At 45.2% G+C, this 22610-nt stretch overlaps 1 protein-coding gene across 1 annotated transcript in view; it reads left to right on the top strand.

Annotated features, from left to right (window-relative positions):
• Positions 1-201: 201 nt before the first annotated feature.
• Positions 202-22610, top strand: part of RBM7 (RNA binding motif protein 7) — a 119272-nt gene continuing 96863 nt past the window's right edge. The window contains exons 1-2 of the mRNA XM_069224926.1: positions 202-397; positions 15462-15624. Of these exons, the coding sequence (XP_069081027.1) occupies positions 308-397; positions 15462-15624 (253 nt within the window). The 5' untranslated portion in view covers positions 202-307. The remainder of the gene's footprint in view (positions 398-15461; positions 15625-22610) is intronic.

Genomic DNA, 22610 nt, shown 5'->3' on the forward strand with positions numbered 1-22610 from the left:
TCATTTCGTGTAATATATTCGCTGATTTCCTTCATCTTTAGCTAACATCGACATACAGCAAAACAAATGTCTAGCAGCTACCCTGTTTCCTAATGCTCGGAGAAATTGTTCCCTTGCCTTATACTAACTTAAATTCACTGCCTTGTCCAGTCCTATTTCTGTTGATGCAGTTACACAGCTCAGTTGAGCCGTGACGTCACAAAGCGGCGACAACGAGCATCAGATCCATCTGAATCGGCGACTGCTTCTATCATTTTGTAAAGTGCGCGGTAATCACTCGCCCGCGTTCTTTTCCAGCCGTGCAGCCATGGGCGCCTCGGAGGCAGACCTAACCTTGTTCGTGGGGAATCTGGACCCGCGGGTGACGGAAGAGCTCATGTTCGAGCTCTTCCTGCAGGTGAAAGGGGGGAATACGCTGTTCATTGCGCCAGGGTTATCATGCGTGTGGTTGTCAATCTGCCAACGCTAGTGTCTAGAAGGTTGGAGACTGATCGTGTGGGGGTGTTTCAGGGCGATAGTCTTTACGTCTGTGAGTGGGCTTGCGAACGTTGTACCGGGCGGCCGTGGGCGCACAAATAACGACCCGACACAATTTGTGCATCAGAAGGACCCGCAGGGAGGTGCTCTGATTATACTGGTGATTCGACCTGTCCTGTTGCTGTTTCTTATAACAAGAGTTACGGCGGAAGGCAGGCAGCGGACCTAAATCTTTTATTAAGGGCTGCATATACAGGAAACAGGTCTCCACAATCCTCCATCCAGCAACTGTCCGCTTTAGAATGTTCTTCCTAGAATACACCAGCCTTATACCTAGAATACACTATACGTCATAATACCGATGACACTAAGCATATGTCAATACAGCACAACCTTGTTATGTGTATTTGTATAGTGTATTAATCACCCAAGAGGGTATCCAGGCCCTTCCCAGAATGTTTAGGCAACCGTCTCCGTGGAAAGGTTATAAAAATAGCTAGATATTCAGCTTCCTGCGGAATTCCAGCTGCAATAAGGAGGCTCTGATACGGTGTGGGAGTTCGTTCTAAGTTCTGGAGGAGCTGTAGGAGAAGGTGCAACCTCTGCTGCGGATGTGGCATGTGTGTCAGTGAGAGTCCAGCTGAGTTAGGTGCCTGAGTTGTTTGTGGAAGTGTATTTTGCTGTTGAGGAAGGCTGGGCCGGTGTTGGGAAGTACTTTGTACACACAGTTTGAACTGAGTGCGTTTGGGGAGTCAGTGTTGTTCTCTCAGATGTTGGGGTGACATGGTGGCACGCTACATTGAGCATGAGCCTTGCTGTGACGTTTGGATGACTTGAAGTGCGTTGAGCTTCTTGGTGATTACGATATGATGTGCTTTGCCATAGTCAAGCTTACTGGTAATCGTGGGCTGGGTGAGCCTTTTCCTGGCGCGGTCTGGTAGGAATTGTAAGATCTTTTGCAGTGTCCCCAGGGTGTGGAAGCAGGTAAAGGTCACTGGGTTTGCTTGGGTTGTCATGTCCAGCTTAGTTTTCCAGGATGTTTCACAGGTATCTGCCGTGGGCATAGGTTTGAGGCCTAGGTCGGCTGGCTACTAGGTAGACACTCAAGCAGAATATTTTTTTTCTTTTCCAAAGTGTTGTACTCGCTGTTCGTTAAGTTGCAGTATGCGTATGTTATTGTTGACTACTTTTCAAAGTGGCCTTATGTCAAATTTGTTCAGGACCCGAATGCCAAGACTCTTGTGCTATTCCTGAGGGAAGTCTTCATGAGTGAAGGGTTTCCAGAGGAAGTCATTTCGGACAATGGAGTTCAATTTATGTCTGAAGAGTTTAAAAAATTTTTTGGGCAAGGGCATGTTAAACATCTGAGATGTTCTCTTTGTCAACCTCAAACGAATGGTTTGTTGGAGAGATTAAACCGTGTGTTGGGGGACTGTGTCAGGTGGGCGTTGAAGAATGGATGTGATGTGCAGGCGTCGGTCCAAGCAATGCTTTGGTTTTATAGAACAACTCCTCATTCCACCACGGGGGTATCTCCTATTGAAGCTTTGAAAGGAAGAAAGCCCAATACGCAAATCAAACCTGGGTGGATGTCCAAGTTTTTCAAAAATATGCAGGCTGGGACCGTACTGACATCATTAAAACTAATGTGGATAACAAACAGTGTGCACAAAAGAGATACTTTGACAACAAGAAAGGGGCAAAAGAGTCACTTATTGCAGTAGGCGATTGGGTTGCAGTAAAATTGCCTACTTTTGTTAAAAAGGGCTATCCCAAATTTTCTGAACCGGTTAGGGTTGAACTGGTTTTGGGTAATGCTGTATGGGTTCAGGGTAATAAGTGGTGGAACAAATCCAAGGTTGTCAAACTGAAAGGGAGATCGGATCTTCAGTTTGTACCCAAGGGTGATTTAGTAAGACAGTCTGACTCGAATGTAGGTGGGGCTGGTTTAGTGAAACAGTCTGATTTGTGTGACAGTACTGGTGAAGGTTTGGTTGTGCGTAGGAGTAACAGAGTAAGAAAATTGCCTTGGAAACTGTGTCAATGAGTTACCGTATGAGATGTGTCTTCGAAACTGTATTTATGAGACAACGTGTAATATCGATGTATGTTCTGGCAATGTTAATTTTTTATGGTTTATTTTTATTATGGGGTGTAGCATTTGTAAATATTGGTATTTTTTTCTGTTGAGATGGGGGTTGTATTGTTTAAAAAAAAAAAAAAAACCTCAATGTTGTACTCGCGGTTTGCGAGCAGCGTTCTGGTGTTGCCTAGCGCGACACCAGAAGAGCGGAGCGAGCGCGGCCGTGAAAGATCAGACGGTTGCTGCTCGTGTGCCGTCTCGGTACGCGTTTGGAGATCGGGGACACCTTAATGAAACGAATAAAACTTATCGTGTTTCTTTCAACTTGGTTTTCCCTCGCTTACTTCACAAAAACTACCTCTTCTATTTAGTAGTTTTGAGTTTGAGGCACTTGGATTTCTCCAGCACGTGGCTCCAGCCTCTTCCCCTTGTTCATTTCTCCCTTTCTTATCAGGTCTGTTTGAATCATCCCACCAGGAGAGCAGGAAACTGCAACCACCTCAGTAGCTGAGGTCTCAACCTGTGCATCACCATCTGGACTGTCCCCCACCCAGCTCAATCTCTCAGAAGATAATACACTTGGTGGTAGCACCAATTTGTAGAACTAGCAAACTCTCTTGGCTCGCAGTGTCACTTCTAAGGACAGCCGTAACTATTGTGCCCTTGACATTTCACATGCCAGAGCAGGGGTCTCCAACCTTTTCTGTAGTAAGAGCTACGTCTGATCAGTGAAAATCATTGTGAGCTACGGAAGGGCAAGGCACTTGTACAGTGTTACTGGACACTCTTTGCCCAACTCACTAAGTCTTGCGTGCCTATGGATGGGATATATGTGAATAGGTGAAAGAGAGCCTGCATCTTATGTAATTATAGCATAGCCTATCTTTCCCCATGTGTGGAACCGTTGTATGTATAATGAACCATACAGCCGTTTTTAATAGGAACATTTTAAGGTGCATAATAATAGTCTGCAAACATATTTATAACATGGAACATTTTTCCGCACTTTAAAAATTTCAAAGTGTCACACTTACAGACATCTGGCATCTTGTATCCAGTGGCCTGTAAATAGGAATCCACAATAAAAAATACAGCCATTTATTTAAATGGGAGGTATTTAGAGTGAGGAAACATGCTTCACAAAATATTAAGAGATAATTGACTCAATATTTCATATAAATATTTTTCTTCAGTTTAAATTTTTCTGATTTAATAAAATAAAAAATGACAGTACTCTTCAACTATAAATACAGCACAATATCTACTGGCCACTGGGAGCAAGAGGCTGTGTAATGTAAATGTGGCACTTTGAAACGGGACAATATTAAAATGAAAAGTTAACTTAATCATTAGTTTAACACTTAATTTTCTAGCATTCAGAAACATTTTGTTCTCACAGTAGTAGACAAGGACTTTTAGTTAAGATTTAACTGTTTCCGTACTTCACCTCTGTGCCCTCATGTCCTTAATTGGACTCCAGCTCTGCTCATTATTAGGCCCTGCTAACTGCACCCTGAAGATACTGTTAAAAAAAAACAAAAAAAACACAGCCTTTCGTCAACTTTAAAAGGGAAGTGTGACCCTGTGCTTATTTAAAAACGAACAAGGGTGTGAGCTACTGTGAAGGTGTCTTCGAACTACTGGTTCCCCACGATCGACTGGTTGGAGACACCTGTGCCAGAGTTTGGGCTCCAAAGAAAGTCAGAACTTGCTCCTTGTGTTGTGGTCTCTTACAATTAATTACACCTGTTTGAATGTCAGACACACTGGCTGTCTGTTTCTGACTCGTGGGGTTGCTTTGCTGTGCCGATTGGCCCGACCGACCTCAAACCTCTGGAACCCATGTAGGGTGATATGGTAAACTATCTCGAATGGATCATCCAAAACATAGCAGACTTGGGGTCATCCTAGTGGTGGCATGTGTTGTTTGCCAGTACTCCTACACAAATGAGCCCAATCTAGGTGATGATGCAGAGCATAGATGATGCAAATGGCTTGGCCTTTAGTAAGTTTGGCATCATCTTGAGGTAGTAAATTCTAAAGGATCGCCAATACTCAGTGAAAGGATCGCAAGCTCTGTGAGCTTCATGCCCCTGAAATGCGGGTGGGCGGGTGCGTTGGTTGTGCGCAACTCCCAGACTAGACCATGCGCGGCCAGAATCTTTGTTGTTTTTGGTATTAAATCATCAGCAGCTGTGCTATTCACGACTTCTCCCTTGAGGTTCTTGGAAATTCATCAAAGAACAGAAGAATGTGCCAGCCATCCAGGGGCTGCTGAAGTAGGCGCTCGCTCCAATCCAGGGCTGTTTTGGGTGTATCTTGAGTGATTATTGACAGTTTGGGTCTGTATCTCCAGATCCTTGGCACATTGGGCACCCTCGTACTACAGTAACTAAGAAGATCCACATCTTGTTTTAGAGGTGGCTTTTTGTGTGCCCCACCCCTTTGGGGCTTAGATGAGCTGAATGACCATGGAAGCCAAGCTGTGTAGGGTCACTTGCCAGTGTACTCTAAAAAAAAAACATTTCACCTGATGCTGCTAATTCTTGTTAGTCATTTTATAGTGACATCAGTATCTTCTGAGCATCTTGTGTCCTGGGGGAGAGGTTCTGTTCCAAACGAATTCAGTTTCTAGAATGGACAGCTGCAAGAGCTAGTTGGAAGAAGTCCTCTTGTCCTGTGTCCGCCACTATATCTTCCAGGGAAATTGGAATGTGTGGTGGCCTTTCAGCGATCAAATGGACATACTCTTCAGTTTCTCCTCCTGTTCGTTGCCTAGTGTGTTCCCTGTGATGGCAAGAAAAACAGTCTGCAGGATTTTGAGCTCCCGCTTGTATAGCAGATCAAATTAATATGCAAGGTGGTGGTTTGGGCTCTGAACCCTTGAACAGCAGAACTAAAGGCTTGTGGTGAGTATGGACAGTAAAGGATTGCTGCATAAATATATGCAAAAGTGACAAAAGCGCCAATGTACTGTTAGGGCTTCTTGTTCTATTTGTAGGTATCCCTTCAGTCTACCCCCCTCCCCCCACCCCACCCCACAATTATTATTATTATTATTTTTTTGTGACAGGACTGCAGTTGATCCATTTGGGCTAGCTTGAACAGACATTTTCTTCACCTTAGAAGAATCAGGCTATGAGGGTAACTGCAGACTGCTTTTTTCCTGACTCTTACAACAGACCATGGGCTGGCAGACTTCAGTAGGGCCCTCAAAGGTGCATTGTGAAGGTTCTGATTCATTGCCCACTGTGTTAACCATTCTCATTTTGTTTCCCTGCATGCATCTGTTTCCTTTTCTAATATGGTGCTGTAAGGAAATGCCTCCTTGGCATGGTTACCCCCTGACTTGTTGCCTTTGCTGATGCTAAGTTTTGATTTGAAAGTGTGCTGAGGCCTGCTAACCAGGCCCCAGCACCAGTGTTCTTTCCCTAACCTGTACTTTTGTTTCCACAATTGGCACACCCTGGCATCCAGGTTAGTCCCTTGTAACTGGTACCCCTGGTACCAAGGGCCCTGATGCCATGGAAGGTCTCTAAGGGCTGCAGCATATCTTATGCCACCCTGGTGACCCCTCACTCAGCACAGACACACTGCTTGCCAGCTTGTGTGTGCTAGTGGGGATAAAAAGACTAAGTCGACATGGCAATCCCCTCAGGGTGCCATGCCAACCTCACACTGCCTATGCAGTATAGATAAGTTACCCCTCTAGCAGGCCTTACAGCCCTAAGGCAGGGTGCACTATACCATACAGGGGTGTGGAATTTATTAAAATATCTACTTGTCCAGGGGACAGGTTGCTTCTCAAATCTACTTGTCCTGTAAAAAGATCTACTTGTCCCTTTGGTGCCATGTAGTGTGGCGCCAAATTATGGCAGAAATCTCATTATGTAAGAGCTCTGATAACCTCTCTGATTATGCCAGGGCTACTACCATAGTAGGGCTTGAATACTTGCAGTTTCAATCCCTACTGTAGCAATTTCCTTATTTTGCCACCTTTCTGCAGATCTGCATACTGGGGCTGGAGGAAGCAGTAAGCAATAGTTCCAGGGCTGGAATCCTTTGAGTCTGCAAACCTACTAACCTGCATGTTTTAAAGATTTTCACCAGCTTCTCTCTAATATTTTCCCATAATAAGAAAGGTTGGACATTTACTCCTGACAATGGCAGAATTAGAACTTCTTCCAGGGTTGGGAAGAAAGTGGCTGGAGGGAAAATGAACTTGCAAATGCTCAATAGATTTTCACATGAGCAAATCTACACATGCGTATTTACCCATGCTAAAATACAGTTCACAAATATTTTATAGGGGTACGACATATACCATGGGTGCACTTTTGTGACTTTCTTTAAGAATTTGGGGCCACATGTAGGTAGGTTCAGATTTGCGACCCGCAAATTGCGAGCCGTAAATCCGAATGTAGGATGGTGTCCCTGACACCATCTGTGATTCACAAGGGCTTCGCAAATGCCCACCTCATGAATAATCATGAGGTGGATCGCAATTTGCGACCCCCTTGCGAATGGCGGCCCTCACAGGGATGGTGGCCTGCTGGAGACAGCAGACCACCATGTCTGTGACTGCTTTTCAATAAAGCAGTTTTTTTTTTTTTTTTGTAATGCAGCCTGTTTTCCTTAAAGGAAAACGAGATGCATTACAAAAACGAAAAATGAAACTTTTTCATTAACTTTTTTCAAAGCAGGCAGTGGTCCACAGGACCACTGCCTGCTCTGAACAAATGTTTACAGTGACATTCACAATGGGGAAGGGGTCCCATGGGGGCCCCTTCCCTTTTGCGAAAGTGTTAGCACCCATTTGAAATGGGTGCAAACTGCGATTGGTTTGCGCCCGCGTTTGCAAAACAATCCTACATTGCACTGCGAGTCGCAATTAGGAAGGGAACACCCCTTCCTAATTGCGAGTAGCAAACCCGTTTTGCGATTTGGTAACCAAGTTACCGAATCGCAAAACTGGGTTTGTGCATCGCAATGTGCTTTTTGCACGTCGCAAACAGCGAAAGTCGCTGTTTGCGACATGCAAAAAGCTACCTACATGTGGGTCTTGGTCCCTAATTAGGTCTGGTGTTAACAAAGACATTTTGTTTTTATTAAACTTCTATTTCACTCTCTTTCGGCTGGCTTTACTGTGAGTGATCGCATTCTGCTCTTCCACAAGGAGCATATTGGCACACAAAGTAGTTTTGTTCAGTGTCAGGAACTACTGTGGCAATCAGTGACGTAACGAAACTGTAGGGTGCCCCTTTGCAAAGAACATGGAGGAGCCCCCTCTCCAGACTCACTCAGGGCAGGTGCTCTGCTGAAGGGGCCCCCTGGAGGGCGGCTGCGGGGCCTTTGTTATGCCACTGGTGGCAACGTGTGCTTTTAGAGTTCAAAAAGTTTTTTTTTTTTTTTTTTTTGCCAGTGTTTTTGTTTATACGTTTTTTTTTTTTGTACTGGAACCAACGTCAGTAGTGAAGTGTGACCTTAAAACATTTATTTACAGCACTCACCCTAAAAATGAAGGCTTTCAAATAATGAACCATAAATACAAGTTCAAACAGCATTATCTTTTGGAAACACATTACCTCAACTGCCAAGAGTTCCACTCTCTGTAAACAGGCAGCCAAAGGGTTTGTGCTGCAGAGGGTTGGGCCTACTTGTCCCAAGGACAAAGTAAACATAAAAACTTGTTGCCCTTGACCCCAAACAAGATGTCCCGGGCGTCGGGCGATAGGAATTCCACATCCCTGCCATAGGTGAGGTCATAAGTGCATTAGCACTATGCCCCTACAGTGTCCAAGCAAAACCTTAGACATTGTAAGTGCAGGGTAGCCATAACAGTATATGGTCTGGGAGTCTGTCATGCACAAACTCCACAGCACCATAATGGCTACACTGAAAACTGTGAGGTTTGGTATCAAACTTCTCAGCACAATAAATGCACACTGATGCCAGTGTACATTTTATTGTAACATACACCCCAGAGGGCACCTTAGAGGTGCCCCCTGAAACCTTAACCGACTATCCGTGCAGGCTGACTAGTTTTAGCAGCCTGCCACAAACCAGACATGTTGCTGGCCACATGGGGAGAGTGCCTTTGTCACTCTGTGGCTAGTAACAAAGCCTGTACTGGGTGGAGGTGCTTCACACCTCCCCCTGCAGGAACTGTAACACCTGGCGGTAAGCCTCAAAGGCTCACCCCCTTTGTTACAGCACTCCAGCTAGTGGAGTTGCCCGCCCCCTCCTGCCACGGCCCCACTTTTGGCGGCAAGGCCGTAGGAAATAATGAGAAAAACAAGGAGGAGTCACTGGTCAGTCAGGACAGCCCCTAAGGTGCCCTGAGCTGAGGTGACTCTAACTTTTAGAAATCCTCCATCTTGCAGATGGAGGATTCCCCCAATAGGATTAGGGATGTGCCCCCCTCCCCTCAGGGAGGAGGCACAAAGAGGGTGTACCCACCCTCAGGGCTAGTAGCCATTGGCTACAAACCCCCCAGACCTAAACACGCCCTAAAATTTAGTATTTAAGGGCTCCCCAGAACCTAGGAACTCAGATTCCTGCAACCTAAGAAGAGGACTGCTAAGCTGAAAAACCCTGCAGAGAAGACGGAGACACCAACTGCTTTGGCCCCAGCTCTACCGGTCTGTCTCCCCACTTCTAAAGACACTGCTCCAGCGATGCCTTCCCAAGGGACCAGCGACCTCTGAAGCCTCAGAGGACTGCCCTGCATCTAGAAGGACCAAGAACTCCCGAGGACAGTGGCCCTGTTCACCAAAGACTGCAACTTTGAAACAAAGAAGCAACTTTGAAACAACTTGCGTTTTCCCGCCGGAAGCGTGAGACTTGACACTCTGCACCCGACACCCCCGGCTCGACTTGTGGAGAACAATCACTTCAGGGAGGACTCCCCGGTGACTGCGAGACCGTGAGTAGCCAGAGTTGCCCCCCCCGAGCCCCCACAGCGACGCCTGCAGAGGGAATCCTGAGGCTCCCCCTGACCGCAACTGCCTGCTTCCCTGCTTCTAAGATCTGACGCCTGGTAAAGGCTCTGCACCCGCAGCCCCCAGGGCCTGAAGGATCCGACCTCCCGTGCAGGAGCAACCCCCAGGTGGCCCTCTCCCTTGCCCAGGTGGTGGCTACCCCGAGGAGCCCCCCGGCCCCCCCCCCCCCCGTTGCCTGCCTGCCTCGCTGAAGAGACCCCTTGGTCTCCCATTGAAACATTGAAAACCCAATGCGTGTTTGCACACTGCACCTGGCCGCCCCCGTGCCGCTGAGGGTGTACTTTCTGTGTGGACTTGTCCACCCCCCCCCCCCTCCCGGTGCCCTACAAAACCCCCCTGGTCTGCCCTCCGAAGACGCGGGTACTTAACTGCTGGCAGACTGGAACCGGGGCACCCCCTTCTCCATTGAAGCCTATGCGTTTTGGGCACCACTTTGACCTCTGCACCTGACCGGCCCTGAGCTGCTGGTGTGGTAACTTTGGGGTTGCTCTGTACCCCCAAGGGTGGGCTACCTTGGACCCAAACTTGAACCCCGTAGGTGGTTTACCTGCAAAAACTAACAAACTCTTACTCCTCCCCCCCACCTCCCAACCCCCCCAAGGAACTGTTGAAAATTGCACTGTCTAGTTTTAAAATAGCTATATGTGATTTATGTGAAAACTGTATATGCTATTTTGCTAATTCAAAGTTCCTAAGTGAAATACCTTTCATTTGAAGTATTACATGTAAATCTTGAACCTGTGGTTCTTAAAATAAATTAAGAAAATATATTTTTCTATATAAAAACCTATTGGCCTGGAAATGTCTGAGTGTGTGTGTGTTCCTCATTTATTGCCTGTGTGTGTGTACAACAAATGCTTAACACTACTCCTTTGATAAGCCTACTGCTCGACCACACTACCACAAAATAGAGCGTTAGAATTATCTCTTTTTGCCACTATCTTACCTCTAAGGGGAACCCTTGGACTCTGTGTATACTATATTCCTTACTTTGAAATAGTGCATACAGAGCCAACTTCCTAAAGGTGCCTTGTTCTGTACCTCCTTTCCCAATCTAAGATGGTGTTCTTGCTTCTTCCTGCATGTCACTTCCTGCTAAGTAGTATATAAGGGGCCAGATTTCTGTTTTCTTTGCGTTGCAACACTTCCCTTGGTGGTGATCACGCTTCAGCTGTTTTTTCTTTGATTCCAGTTTTTGTTCCTGCGTTTCCTGTTATTATTTTTCTGGCGGCGTTCTGATTTTTGTCGTGTCCTTTTTTTTTTTCTATTCCAGGGAGTTCCTGTCAAAGAGGGTTTTTTCCCTCTGGGACTCCTTCTGGAGGGGACGGACTCTTGTGGCGTACCATTGTCAGCAGCACCATGGCTACCAGAAGGATCACCCTTACCTCGGTCAGGGCAGGACCTCCAAGATCATACTTCAATTCCATCTGACCAGGGCATTAAGCAACAGGCCGATTGCAACACTGCCCCCCTCAGTGAAAATTGATGAGGCACACACTATTTTGATGTTTTGCACTTTTTGTTTATATCTGGGGCTGCCCCCTCAACAGTAGATTGGAACCCAAAGAAATTGATAGAACTTTTTAGAAACTCACATTTTTCCCCGTTAAGGGTCAGTCCACTATCTTATATCCTGTTTAGCGCTGTCCTCATTTGCTGGTAGTGCTCTTCCAAATGTGTGGCATGGATCAGGACATCATCGTACGTGTTAAGGATCCCTGGCAATCCAGCTAGCAGTTCTCACACTATATTGTGGAAGACTTTGGTGGTGCTAGAGTTAACAAAGTTGAACACTTGTACCAACGTAACCCTACATGCATTGAGAAGGCGATGTAACTTGACTTGAGACCTAAAAAAGATTTGGTGGTAGCCGGATCTTCTAGAATCAACAGGCCCTTTGTAGTTCACCCACAATATCATCCACTGTGGGGTTGAGGTACCGTTTATCAGACATTGCATGCAATCAAAATACCTACCTAACGTGCAATATTTAATCTTGAACTATAAAAAAAGTTCGCTGCTACACAAACGTGGTTGCCTATAACCTAAAGTGCATTACTCCGACATTTACATAATTGCAAACACTCTTTATGATTCACTTTAACATGCATATGCCCGAAAGCTAAAATAAACTTAAAATAGCATTTTCATTAAAATCATCTCCTTCCAGATAAAAAGTGAATTAAAATTGGCTGAGGTCATCAAAGGCTGGAACAGGCGATACAGTTAAAACAGGACCGCTACACCCTGCTCTTGTTCTGCAGGAGCTTTATGAAGATTATTTACAATGATAACCAATTCTGCCCCTCTGCACGATAAAGAAGTTATCTTGCCAGCTAGCCAGGTGATAACGGCTTGCCTACAAGAGCATATGTTCAACTTCTGAACTTGGGCTACCTGGGCTAGGTCTATGGAGGCCAGTACCCCTATGGTTGCCTTGATATTCACTGGCATCGATGGGGATGATTTACACTCCTTCGCAAAATGATTTGCTTTTCCACAGGCCACACACTCCTTTCCCATAGCTGGACACGCCCCTCATACCATTCTAACCCTACCCTGCCAAAAAATGTTAGTCATGACAGAAGTCAATACAAGTAATATCTGTGATGGGTGAATTTGGCAATGCCGCTATACCACCAAGATGGTCATCTGGGCAGTTGCTGGTGTCCCCTTTCTTTCTCTCAGTGGTTCCCTTTTGCGGCATATTTTACAGGCTCCGTTTTAATGAGTTTAGGGACTGCTTCCATGTGTAACGCTCTTGTGTCGGGCAGTTCTTTAGAGTGCTCTAAAGTGAGTATGTCTGCTAAGGATCTGCCCAGCTCCTGCAGAATTTGCTTACACAGTTTTGGCAATGCATAGTCCTGTATTATGTGCGATCTGAATTCTTTTGACTCATGTCGGACGTTCATATACTCACCCGCTCTTTCGGCTGGGTGTCGAAAAACATGGGTTCATCTACCTCGTGTCTAGCATGGCGAAAGAGAGTGATCATATACTCGGTTTGTTAAAGCTTAAAAGTAAGCATTCAGATCCGCTACCACTGTGTCATAGGTTTGGGGTGTCCATGCTTCATGGAGAGTCTTGGATAGTTTATGAATTTCTTTCCCTCCTAGATGCAACGGGTAATTGACTAGCAAGCCTCATATAATTCACTCTAAAAACTTCTCTCACTTAAGTCTCCGAAAGAAAAGTAAACTCCGGTCCCACATTAAAAGAATAAGCAGCAATTTGTCATAAGACAAAGCATGACATTTGACCTGTGTATTTAAAGCACCAGCAAATATGACATGTCAAAAATATTTTGTCTAGCTATTGTATCAAGAATTTTCAGTTCTATTAAGGACACGGAGGTGAGGATTATGCTTTCTTTTTCTTTACTAAGAAAATGACAGCAGCCTAATAACATTAAAACATAAAAGTTTCCCATTATTCCTAGTAGTCCATATCATGCCCAATCCCAGGCCTGCCCTGCATATAAATGTCTGTCTCCTTAGTCCTTTCTCTTTCTTTGTAATAATAGAACATAACAACCTTATCTCCACAAACTGTATTCTCCAAACTCCGAGGAATAACTAACTGAATCCACCGGTTGAACACTGGTGCGAGCCTCTTCTGCATAACTCAGGATTATTCAGGCGCCTTTATTGTCTGATGCTACCAATGAAAGGAAAATAGCTAATGATTATGAAACCTGGGAGGCTCCCAATAAATTACATATAGATTTACCATGCATATAAATCAATTATACTATATAGATCATGCTTACTCAATTGCTTATAAACATTATCTGGAATAGAAGCATTTATAAGGGTGGAATAATCTTCGCCTTTGTGTCCTTAATAGAATTGAAAATTCTTGACACAATAGTTAGAAAATTATTTATTCTTTGGCAGGACCGGGGGCTTCGGATTCTGCTAGCTCAAAGCTGATCCACCAAAGCAGATGCTACATCAACAGAATGCTTATGATAAAAAACCTTACACATATTGTCAGAAGACCAATCCGTAGCAGCTGTAATACCCTCTAAACGAGAACCTGTTCCAAAGGACTTTGATGCCATTGCACCGCATACAGAATGTGCTCCAAAAGTGGTCACATCTATACCAGCCTCTCCCAACAACCACCTGACCCATCTGGCCAAAGTGGCTGATGATACAGGAGAGAATGGACTTTAATTAAATGAGTAATTGCCTGTGAGCATCTCTGCAAAATTTTACAGTGCAATCTTCCTAAGCTTTTAAACATTTTACAACACACCGTTTTTTGTTATGGGGAAAGGCAGGGTCAGAAATACTTATTTGCAGTATTTGTACGTCTAAAAATAGTGAAAGAAACTCCTCAGAGCTCGTACATTTGACACACGTCTACATGAAATAAGACACTGAAGTACCATGAGTTTGGCCTACAACTGCTTACAACTTCATTGCATATCCAGTTTCTCAGAAACCTTAGAACAATGTCAACGTCCCGTAGCATTGCATATCTAGGTTGAGGGGTTTTGACCATTTGAATGCCCCGCAGAAGCTTACAAACCAAAGGATGTTCACCTACTGGTTTACCCTCAATAGGAGGATGCCCTGCAAAAACAGCAGATCTAAAGTTGTTGATGGTCCTGTATGCTAAACCCGGAGTAGCAAATCCGATAGAAAATTGACAATCATACTAATATGTGCCCCCAAGGGATCAACACTCCGTTCTTTGCACCAACCTATCCATTGTCTCCAGGAGGCTTCATATCTCTTATGGGTGGAAGGCACCCAAGATTAGGATAAGAAAAACATAGCCTCTCTTGAAACTCCTGGCACTTGCCAACGTCCCCAGAAAGTCTCCATGTGATAAGTGTCCCTGTATTATCAGAGGATGAGAAAGGTCCCCCGGATCCAGGAGCAAGGGCGGGAAAGAAGAGAGTAGAACCAGGGGAGCATACAATAGTGACATCGCCACTGGAAACCACGACTGGGCCCTCCAAAGGGAAATCACTAACATTATTTCCGCCAGTTGTCTCTTCTCCTGAGAGAGTACTCTCTGAATCATGGAGAATGGAGGGAAAGCATAAAGGAGACCTCTAATACTCTGACATTCTGCGTGCCACTGATTCGTACAAGCCAACATTTTATAACAAAGTGGGCGATTATGGGGGGAAAAAAGTCTGGGTATTGTGTTTTCCCCATTGACTTCTAGAGAACCGGGGCAATTTTTGGGAGACCACGAAAATTAGGTTTTTTTTTTTTTTTTTTGTGCTTAAAAATTTGTGAGATTCTCATCTGAATTACGTCTGTTTGCATGTATGCTGACCCCGTAGGGTGCTCCACTGCCTTTCGACTAGGTTTGCACTATATAAATACTATATAACATACATACATAACGATGATCGATTCTGGAAAAGTTACTCCTCATTTATTGCATTTTACATGTTTTATTTTTTTATTTTATTCATAATACCTGGGTGATGATAGAAGAGACAGACGTCCTTATTGCACACCTTCGTGCACGCGTTAAATTGGTGGCTGCGTGTACATATCCCAACTGTGATCGGTTATGAGTGCATGCCCCTTGTCGTAGTCAGAGCCTGCATTTCAATGCCACCCTGCCCCGCAACCTCTACTGTGGCGAATTTTAGTTGTGATTTGAAGGCAGATGTAGAAACAAGATGGAGTATAGCATTTCCCTTTTGCCGGGCCTGCTCTTCTCTCACCCCTTTCTAATGAAGGTAAGTACGGTGCTCCATTCGGTTGAGAACCTCCGTTATCTTTCTCAAACTGTGTCCCATTACACACGGAAATCCTTTCAAAGGTTAAATGGTACAGAGATGAAGTAACTTTGCATAACCCATCTAATACGTATGGTTTTCTGATGGCTTTTCCGTTTTTTCATAGTTTCTTTATTTTTTTTTGTAGGCTGGGCCAGTAACAAGAGTAAAAATTCCGAAGGATAAAGACGGCAAAACAAAGAATTTTGCGTTTGTGAACTTTAAACATGAAGAGTCTGTTCCTTATGCTATGAACCTGCTCCATGGGACCAAACTTTTTGGAAGAACGCTCAAAATTCAATTTAGATCAGGTATTATTATTTGCTAAACATTAGCATGTGGTTACCTAGAGAACCCTGGGGTAAATTGAGTGCCATTTCAGCGTCTAATGCCCATTATTAACACTTTTTCTTGCAGAGTTCCCGCGTTTTGCGTTTTTTTTTTTTAATGATAGTTTGAGGTCATCTTGTAATTCTTTTTTTTTTTTTTAACAGTTTTTTTTTTTTTTTTTTTTTTTTTTTGTATTTAGGCTTTTGTCCCAATGCGATTATACTACGTTCACATGCCATTTTCTCTAAAGGACTTTATCATGGCCTAAATGGACATACTTTTTCCTCACTCTTTCCAAAGCACAACAGCCCCAACCCCTCCTTCTGACCCTACCTGCCAACATGTTTGTTATGGCAGAAGACCAAACAAGCATTATCTGTGCTGGGTTAATGTCGCAATTTTTTACATGCATCACAAAAAAGATAGAAATAGACATGTATTTTCTCCTTATTATTTTTAGATCCCTTGCACGGTCTTGCTTAGTGCCAGGGTGTAACTAAAAGGCGCAGTACTAATTGTGAGATCGACCTGTTTACAACGTAACCTCCACGCCTTTTTGTATTAGAGATTTGCTCCATAAAGACATGCATTATTCAGAAGTGCCTCTGCTTTTCATTTAGAAGCGTTTTGCTTCTCACTCTGAAATATACTTCAAAGACTCTTCAAGGCTTTGTTGTTAAACGACGTATGCTCATAATCTTTTCTGTCTTTATAAACTTGTGCTGTGGCTCGCATTCTGTGCTAAAGTAAAGAGAAGTGGTCCAGACGTAATTAAAAATGTTCAGCTTGCTTCCTGTTAACTGCTAACGGACTAGAGGTGCTAGTGTTCTGCCTTTTTGGTCATTTAGCTGCCCATCTGCATTTCAGGTAAGTAAAGAAGTTTATACTTTGTGCTGTACTACTTGAGGGATCCTTTTAGCTCATTGAACACCAATAGTAGAACAACCAAGTTATTTGAACTGCGATGATCTTTTTGATCTTGTGCGTTATACAAAGGCCACTGAAATTATGCGGTTCTATGGCTGCTGTGTGTGTTTTTTTTTTTTTTTTGTTTTTTTTTGCTCAATTATGCTGTGGATGGATTTGCCACATGAGCCATCATCTTTTGCAGATTTCAACAAAAACTGTTTCTAGCTGAAACTGATCAAAAGTTAATAAACAAAAGCAGTGATACATTAGTGCAGTGGAAAATCCTTCCTAAAGGCTGACTGGTTTTCTATCAGTAGCTGATTGCTGTATTTTGATGCTAAAGACGTACTAATGAGGCAAAACCTTTGCTAAGGCTGTGTTAATATAGGAAACAAGCATTGGTAAATGCATTAGGTTTCGCCTATGTGATTAATAGTCGTTTTTTTGTTGCAGTTTGGTGACTAGTTTAATTAAAATTATTGTATATTTTTGAAGTGCAGTTTTTGTGAAAGGTCATTTTGTATTTCTATGTGAGGAAAAAATATTTTGATAGGATGAAAACAAATCAGAATACTTTACGTGTTGATGTACAAATGATTATATTTTCTAAAACCCAATTTTCACAGATTGTAAATACACTATATAGTTTTATCAATAAAGCTGCAACTTAGCGGAAAGATTTTTGGACATTTCTTGGAAATTTACTGTGTGTAGATCACAATATGCTATCACATCGTGGTTTAGTAATATATTTAGTAAAAGTGAGTGTTTAAACAAACTGAGAAACACTCCTGCCCAGATGGCAATGCTGTTAGTGAACTAAAGCAAATCATGTGTCCCCTATATTTGGGCGAGTTCTTGTGATACATGCAGCAAACTTTAGTCTACTTAATCAAACAAAAGCGTTTTTTTGTACTTCAGAAATGCTGAGCTCACATATTTGAAGGTGCAATAATATGTGAGAATGAAGAACTTTATGAAATGTCAGTTAAAGCACTGCAAAGGTTTGTGTTTGTAAGCATAGAGCCAGGAATTAAATGTAGATTTAAGCAGTGGAGACTATTTGGGTGGGTCACTGCGTTGTGGCCAGATATCTTTTTATTGTGCAAAAAAAGATGTTGCCTTTCAAACTTCCATCCACTTTTATGCACCAAACACTTCTTGCAGTTTTCTACTGCACGGCCAGAATTGTCTGCTTACAATTGTCTGCTTATAAACCTGACCCAGGCACACTAGGGCTAAGTAGCGACTGAGCCCTTCGGTAATCGGACAGCGCTGCAGAGGGGCACTGCAAAAATGTATGTTTGTAACCAGAGAGCCTGGCAAGTAAGTCAAGCAATGGAGTGCGTCCTTGATCAGAGTGTACAGCAGAAGAACGAGTTACTTACCTTCGGTAACGACTTTTCTGGTGGATACATTAGCTACCTGTGGATTCCTCACCTAATGAATACTCCCATGGCGCCAGCATTCGATGGAAATCTTCTTCCTAGTCTCTGCACGTCGACGAGGACGTCACTCTAGCCCACGCGACGCCGTCTGACGTCATACAGGCAATAAGAGGTCCTCGCCGACGTCAGTACCAACATTTTTTACGTGCATGAGAATAACAACCCAATGCAATGAAAGAGCAAGGCAACATCCCATAACATTGTAAAATACACAACATTGCTCTTCTTTTTTTTCTTTTTTTCAAACAAACAAATATATGCAAATCATGTATATACACAAAGATAGAAATAGATATAATATATATATATATATATATATAAGTATCCATATATACAACATCTATTGCAACCTTGAAGACCAAGAGGAGCGCACTCAAGGATTACTTGGTAAGACCAGAAAGGCAACGGGGAGGCGGGTGGGACCGTGAGGAATCCACAGGTAGCGAATGTATCCACCAGAAAAGTCGTTACCGAAGGTAAGTAACTCGTTCTTCTGATGGATACAACTACCTGTGGATTCCTCACCTAATGAATAGAGTCCCAAAGCAGTACCACTCCCGGTGGTGGGTGCCGAAATGGTCAAACCAAGAAATCCTGCAGCACTGACCGTGCAAAATGGCCGTCCCTTCTGACCTCAGAGTCCAAACAGTAATGTTTCGCAAAAGTGTGAAGGGACGACCAAGTTGCGGCCTTGCAGATGTCGACCACAGGAACACCCCTGGCCAAGGCCGAAGTGGCCGACTTAGCTCTGGTGGAATGAGCTCTAATGCCATCAGGAGGATCCTTCTTTGCCAAAGAGTAACAGATTTTAATGCAAAGAACAACCCACCTGGAGAGTGTTCTCTTGTGGACTGCCTTTCCTCTCCTCTTGCCCACGTATCCGATGAACAGCTGATCCTCCAGCCTGAAATCCTTAGTTCTATCAATGAAGAAGCTTAACGCCCTCTTTGGGTCCAAGTGATGTAGTCTCTCTTCCTCCTTAGAAGGATGAGGCGGAGGATAGAACGTGGACAAAGTAATTGTCTGGGCCAAATGGAAAGGTGAAACAACCTTCGGGAGGAAAGCAGCCTTGGTCCTCAACACCACCTTATCCCCATAAAAAGTTGTATAAGAGGGTTTTACCGATAAGGCTTGCAACTCACTCACTCTCCTTGCAGATGTTATAGCCACCAGGAAGACTGTTTTAATAACCAAATACCTTAAGGGGCAAGAATGCATAGGCTCAAAAGGGGACCCCATAAGGAAAGTGAGGACCAAGGACAAATCCCATTGAGGCATAACGAATGGTTTTGGAGGATATTTATTTAGAAGACCTTTCAAGAATCTGAGAACAATAGGGGATTTAAATAATGCTGGTTGGTCTGGAAGACAAATGAAGGCTGACCAAGCCGACAAATAACCCTTAATGGTAGCCACTGCACAACCTTTCTGCGCTAGAGACAGAGCAAAAGACAAAACGTCCGACAGATGAGCATGTAAGGGATCAATCTGTCTCTCTCCACACTACATAACACATTTAGACCACCTATTAGCGTAGATAGATTTAGTGGAGTGTCGCCTGGCCGCTAATATAACATCCACTACATCAGGCGGGAGAGAGAAGGAACTCGGGTTGCCCCGTTCAATCTCCAGGCATGTAGGTGTAGACTCTGGAGGTTGGGGTGTAAAACCTGCCCCTACGACTGCGAGAGGAGGTCTGCCCTGAGAGGGAGACTGAGCGGAGGGCACAGCGAGAGTTGGAGAAGGTCGGAGTACCACACCCTCCTTGGCCAATCCGGAGCTATTAAGATGACTTGGGCCCGGTCTTGGCGAATCTTCCTCAACACTCGAGGAATCCAGGGTATGGGGGGGAAACGCGTAAAGCAACTGGTCGCACCAGGTTATCAGAAACGCGTCCCCCAATGCTCCCTGCACCGGATACTGGAGGCTGCAGAATAACGGACAATGCGCGTTCTCCAGAGTGGCAAACAGATCTATCCGAGGAAACCCCCACATCTGGAAGATTAAACGGACTTGATCTGGATGGAGACGCCACTCGTGGTCGGCCGAGAATTGGCGACTGAGACTGTCCGCACGTACATTCAAGACCCCGGCCAAATGATTTGCTACCAAGCAAATCTGATGGTCCTTTGCCCAGGACCATAGTCGAAGAGCTTCTCTGCAGAGAAGGTACGACCCTACTCCTCCCTGTTTGTTTATGTACCACATCGTGGTAGTATTGTCCGTCAGGACCTGTACCGACTGACCACGAAGGGAAGGGAGGAAGGCCTTGAGAGCCAGACGTACAGCCCGTAACTCTAACAGATTGATATGAAACATCTGCTCCTCTGGAGACCAAAGTCCTTTGATCTCCAGATCCCCCAGATGAGCTCCCCACCCTAGAGTGGAAGCATCCGTTATGACCGTGGCCACTGGTGGCGACTGCGCGAACGGCTTTCCTTGTGAAAGATTGTTGCTCGCAGTCCACCACTTCAAGTCCACAGCAGCATCTCTGGAGATCTTGACCGCACCTTCTAGATCTCCTTTGTGTTGAGACCACTGCCTTCGGAGGCACCACTGAAGAGCCCTCATGTGCCAGCGAGCATGCGTGACCAACAGGATGCAGGAGGCAAACAGACCGAGCAGACGAAGGACCTTGAGGACTGGAACTACCGCTCCATTTCGAAACATTGGAACCAATTCCTAAATATCTTGAATCCGCTGAGGCGGAGGAAAGGCTCGATTCAATGTTGTATCCAGTACTGCCCCTATGAACAGGAGGCGCTGAGAGGGCTCTAGGTGAGATTTGGGCACGTTCACCGAAAAGCCCAGGTCGAACAACAACTGGGTTGTTGACTGCAGATGATGCAACACAAGCTCCAGAGACTTGGCTTTGATCAACCAGTCGTCCAAGTAAGGGAATACTGCTATCCCCTTCCTTCTGAGCTCTGCCGCAACCACCGACATCACCTTCGTGAAAACTCGAGGTGCTGAAGTAAGACCAAACGGAAGGACCGCAAACTGATAGTGCTGCGACCCTACCACAAACCGGAGATACTTCCTGTGCGACTTGAGTATCGGGATATGAAAATAAGCGTCCTGCAAGTCGACAGACCCCATCCAATCTTCTTTGTTCAACGCCAAAAGCACCTGTGCTAGGGTCAGCATCTTTAACTTTTCCTGTTTGAGGAACCAATTCAAGATCCTCAGATCCAGGATCGGTCTCAACCGACCATCCTTCTTGGGAATCAGGAAGTACCTTGAGTTAACAACCTCGACCCCTTTCCTGCTCTGGGACCAACTCCACCGCACCCTTTGAAAGGAGGACTTGAACCTCCTGTTCTAGCAACAGGAGGTGTTCTTTTGAACAATAAGATGGGCGGGCGGGATGGGGGGCGGAAACTCCCGAAAGGGAAGGGTGTAGCCTTTTCCCACAATACTGATAACCCAAGTGTCCGTTGTAATAGTCTCCCACTTGTGGAGAAAATGCCGTAATCTTCCCCCTACAGGAGAGGAGTGAGTGGGAAATGGTGGAAGCCTAAGGCTGCTTTCCCTGCTGCACCCCTCCAGAGGACGAGGAAGAGGCAGAGTGCTGTTGAGAGGCTCCTCTGGTGCTGGCCCTACCTCTCCCTCTAAATGATCTATAGGGGTGGGAAGAGGCAGGTTGCTGGAATCTCCCCCGAAAGGAAGAGGAGGAAGAGCCACGCCCAAATCCACGAAACCTCCTGAAAAACCTGGAAGAGGCAGAGGAAGAAGGAGCTTGCAGCCCTAACGATTTGGCTGTGGCCCTGCTCTCTTTAAATCGCTCCAAGGCCGAATCTGCCTTTGCTCCAAACAGTTTGTCCCCATCAAACGGGAGGTCCAATAGGGTCGACTGCACGTCCGCAGAAAACCCTGAATTACGGAGCCAGGCCTGTCTCCTTGCCACCACAGCGGTGCCCATCGCCCTAGCCACGAGTCGGTCGTGTCCAGTCCAGACTGGATAAACTGGGTTGCGGCAGCCTGGGCGTCCGAGAAAACATCCAAGAGTCCCTGGGGAAGCTCCGTAAATGAAGATGAAATATCGTCCATAAGAGCATGGATGTATCTCCCCAGAATGCAAGTTGCGTTGGTCGCCTTCAACGCCAAACTGCAAGATGAAAATATTTTCTTGGATTGCGCATCCAGCTTTTTGGAGTCCCTGTCTCCAGGTACCGTCGGGAAAGATCCAGGCGCTGACTTCGATGAACAGGAGGCTTGCACCACCAAGCTCTCCTTCGTAGGGTGTCTTGAAAGAAAGCCAGGGTCAGATGGTGCAGCCCGATATCTCCTGGCCACAGCCCTATGAACCGCCGAGGAAGATACTGGCTTCTTCCACACCTCTAACACTGGATCAAGCAAAGCCTCATTGAACGGCAAGAGAGGCTCCGCTGCAGCAGAGGCCGGATGCAGTACCTCCGTCAATAAATTCTGCTTCGCCTCTGCCACCGGCAAAGGCAGGTCCAGAAAGTTAGCTGCCTTCCTTACCACCGCGTGAAAGGTAGCAGCTTCCTCCGTATACTCCCCTGGAGATGAAAGGTCCCACTCAGGGGAAGTATCCAGCCCACTGGCCGTATCCAGACCATGCAGTCCATCACCAGAGTCCTCAACCT

Source organism: Pleurodeles waltl, chromosome 3_1 (assembly GCF_031143425.1).
Source record: "Pleurodeles waltl isolate 20211129_DDA chromosome 3_1, aPleWal1.hap1.20221129, whole genome shotgun sequence".
NCBI classification, from domain to species: Eukaryota; Metazoa; Chordata; class Amphibia; order Caudata; family Salamandridae; genus Pleurodeles; species Pleurodeles waltl.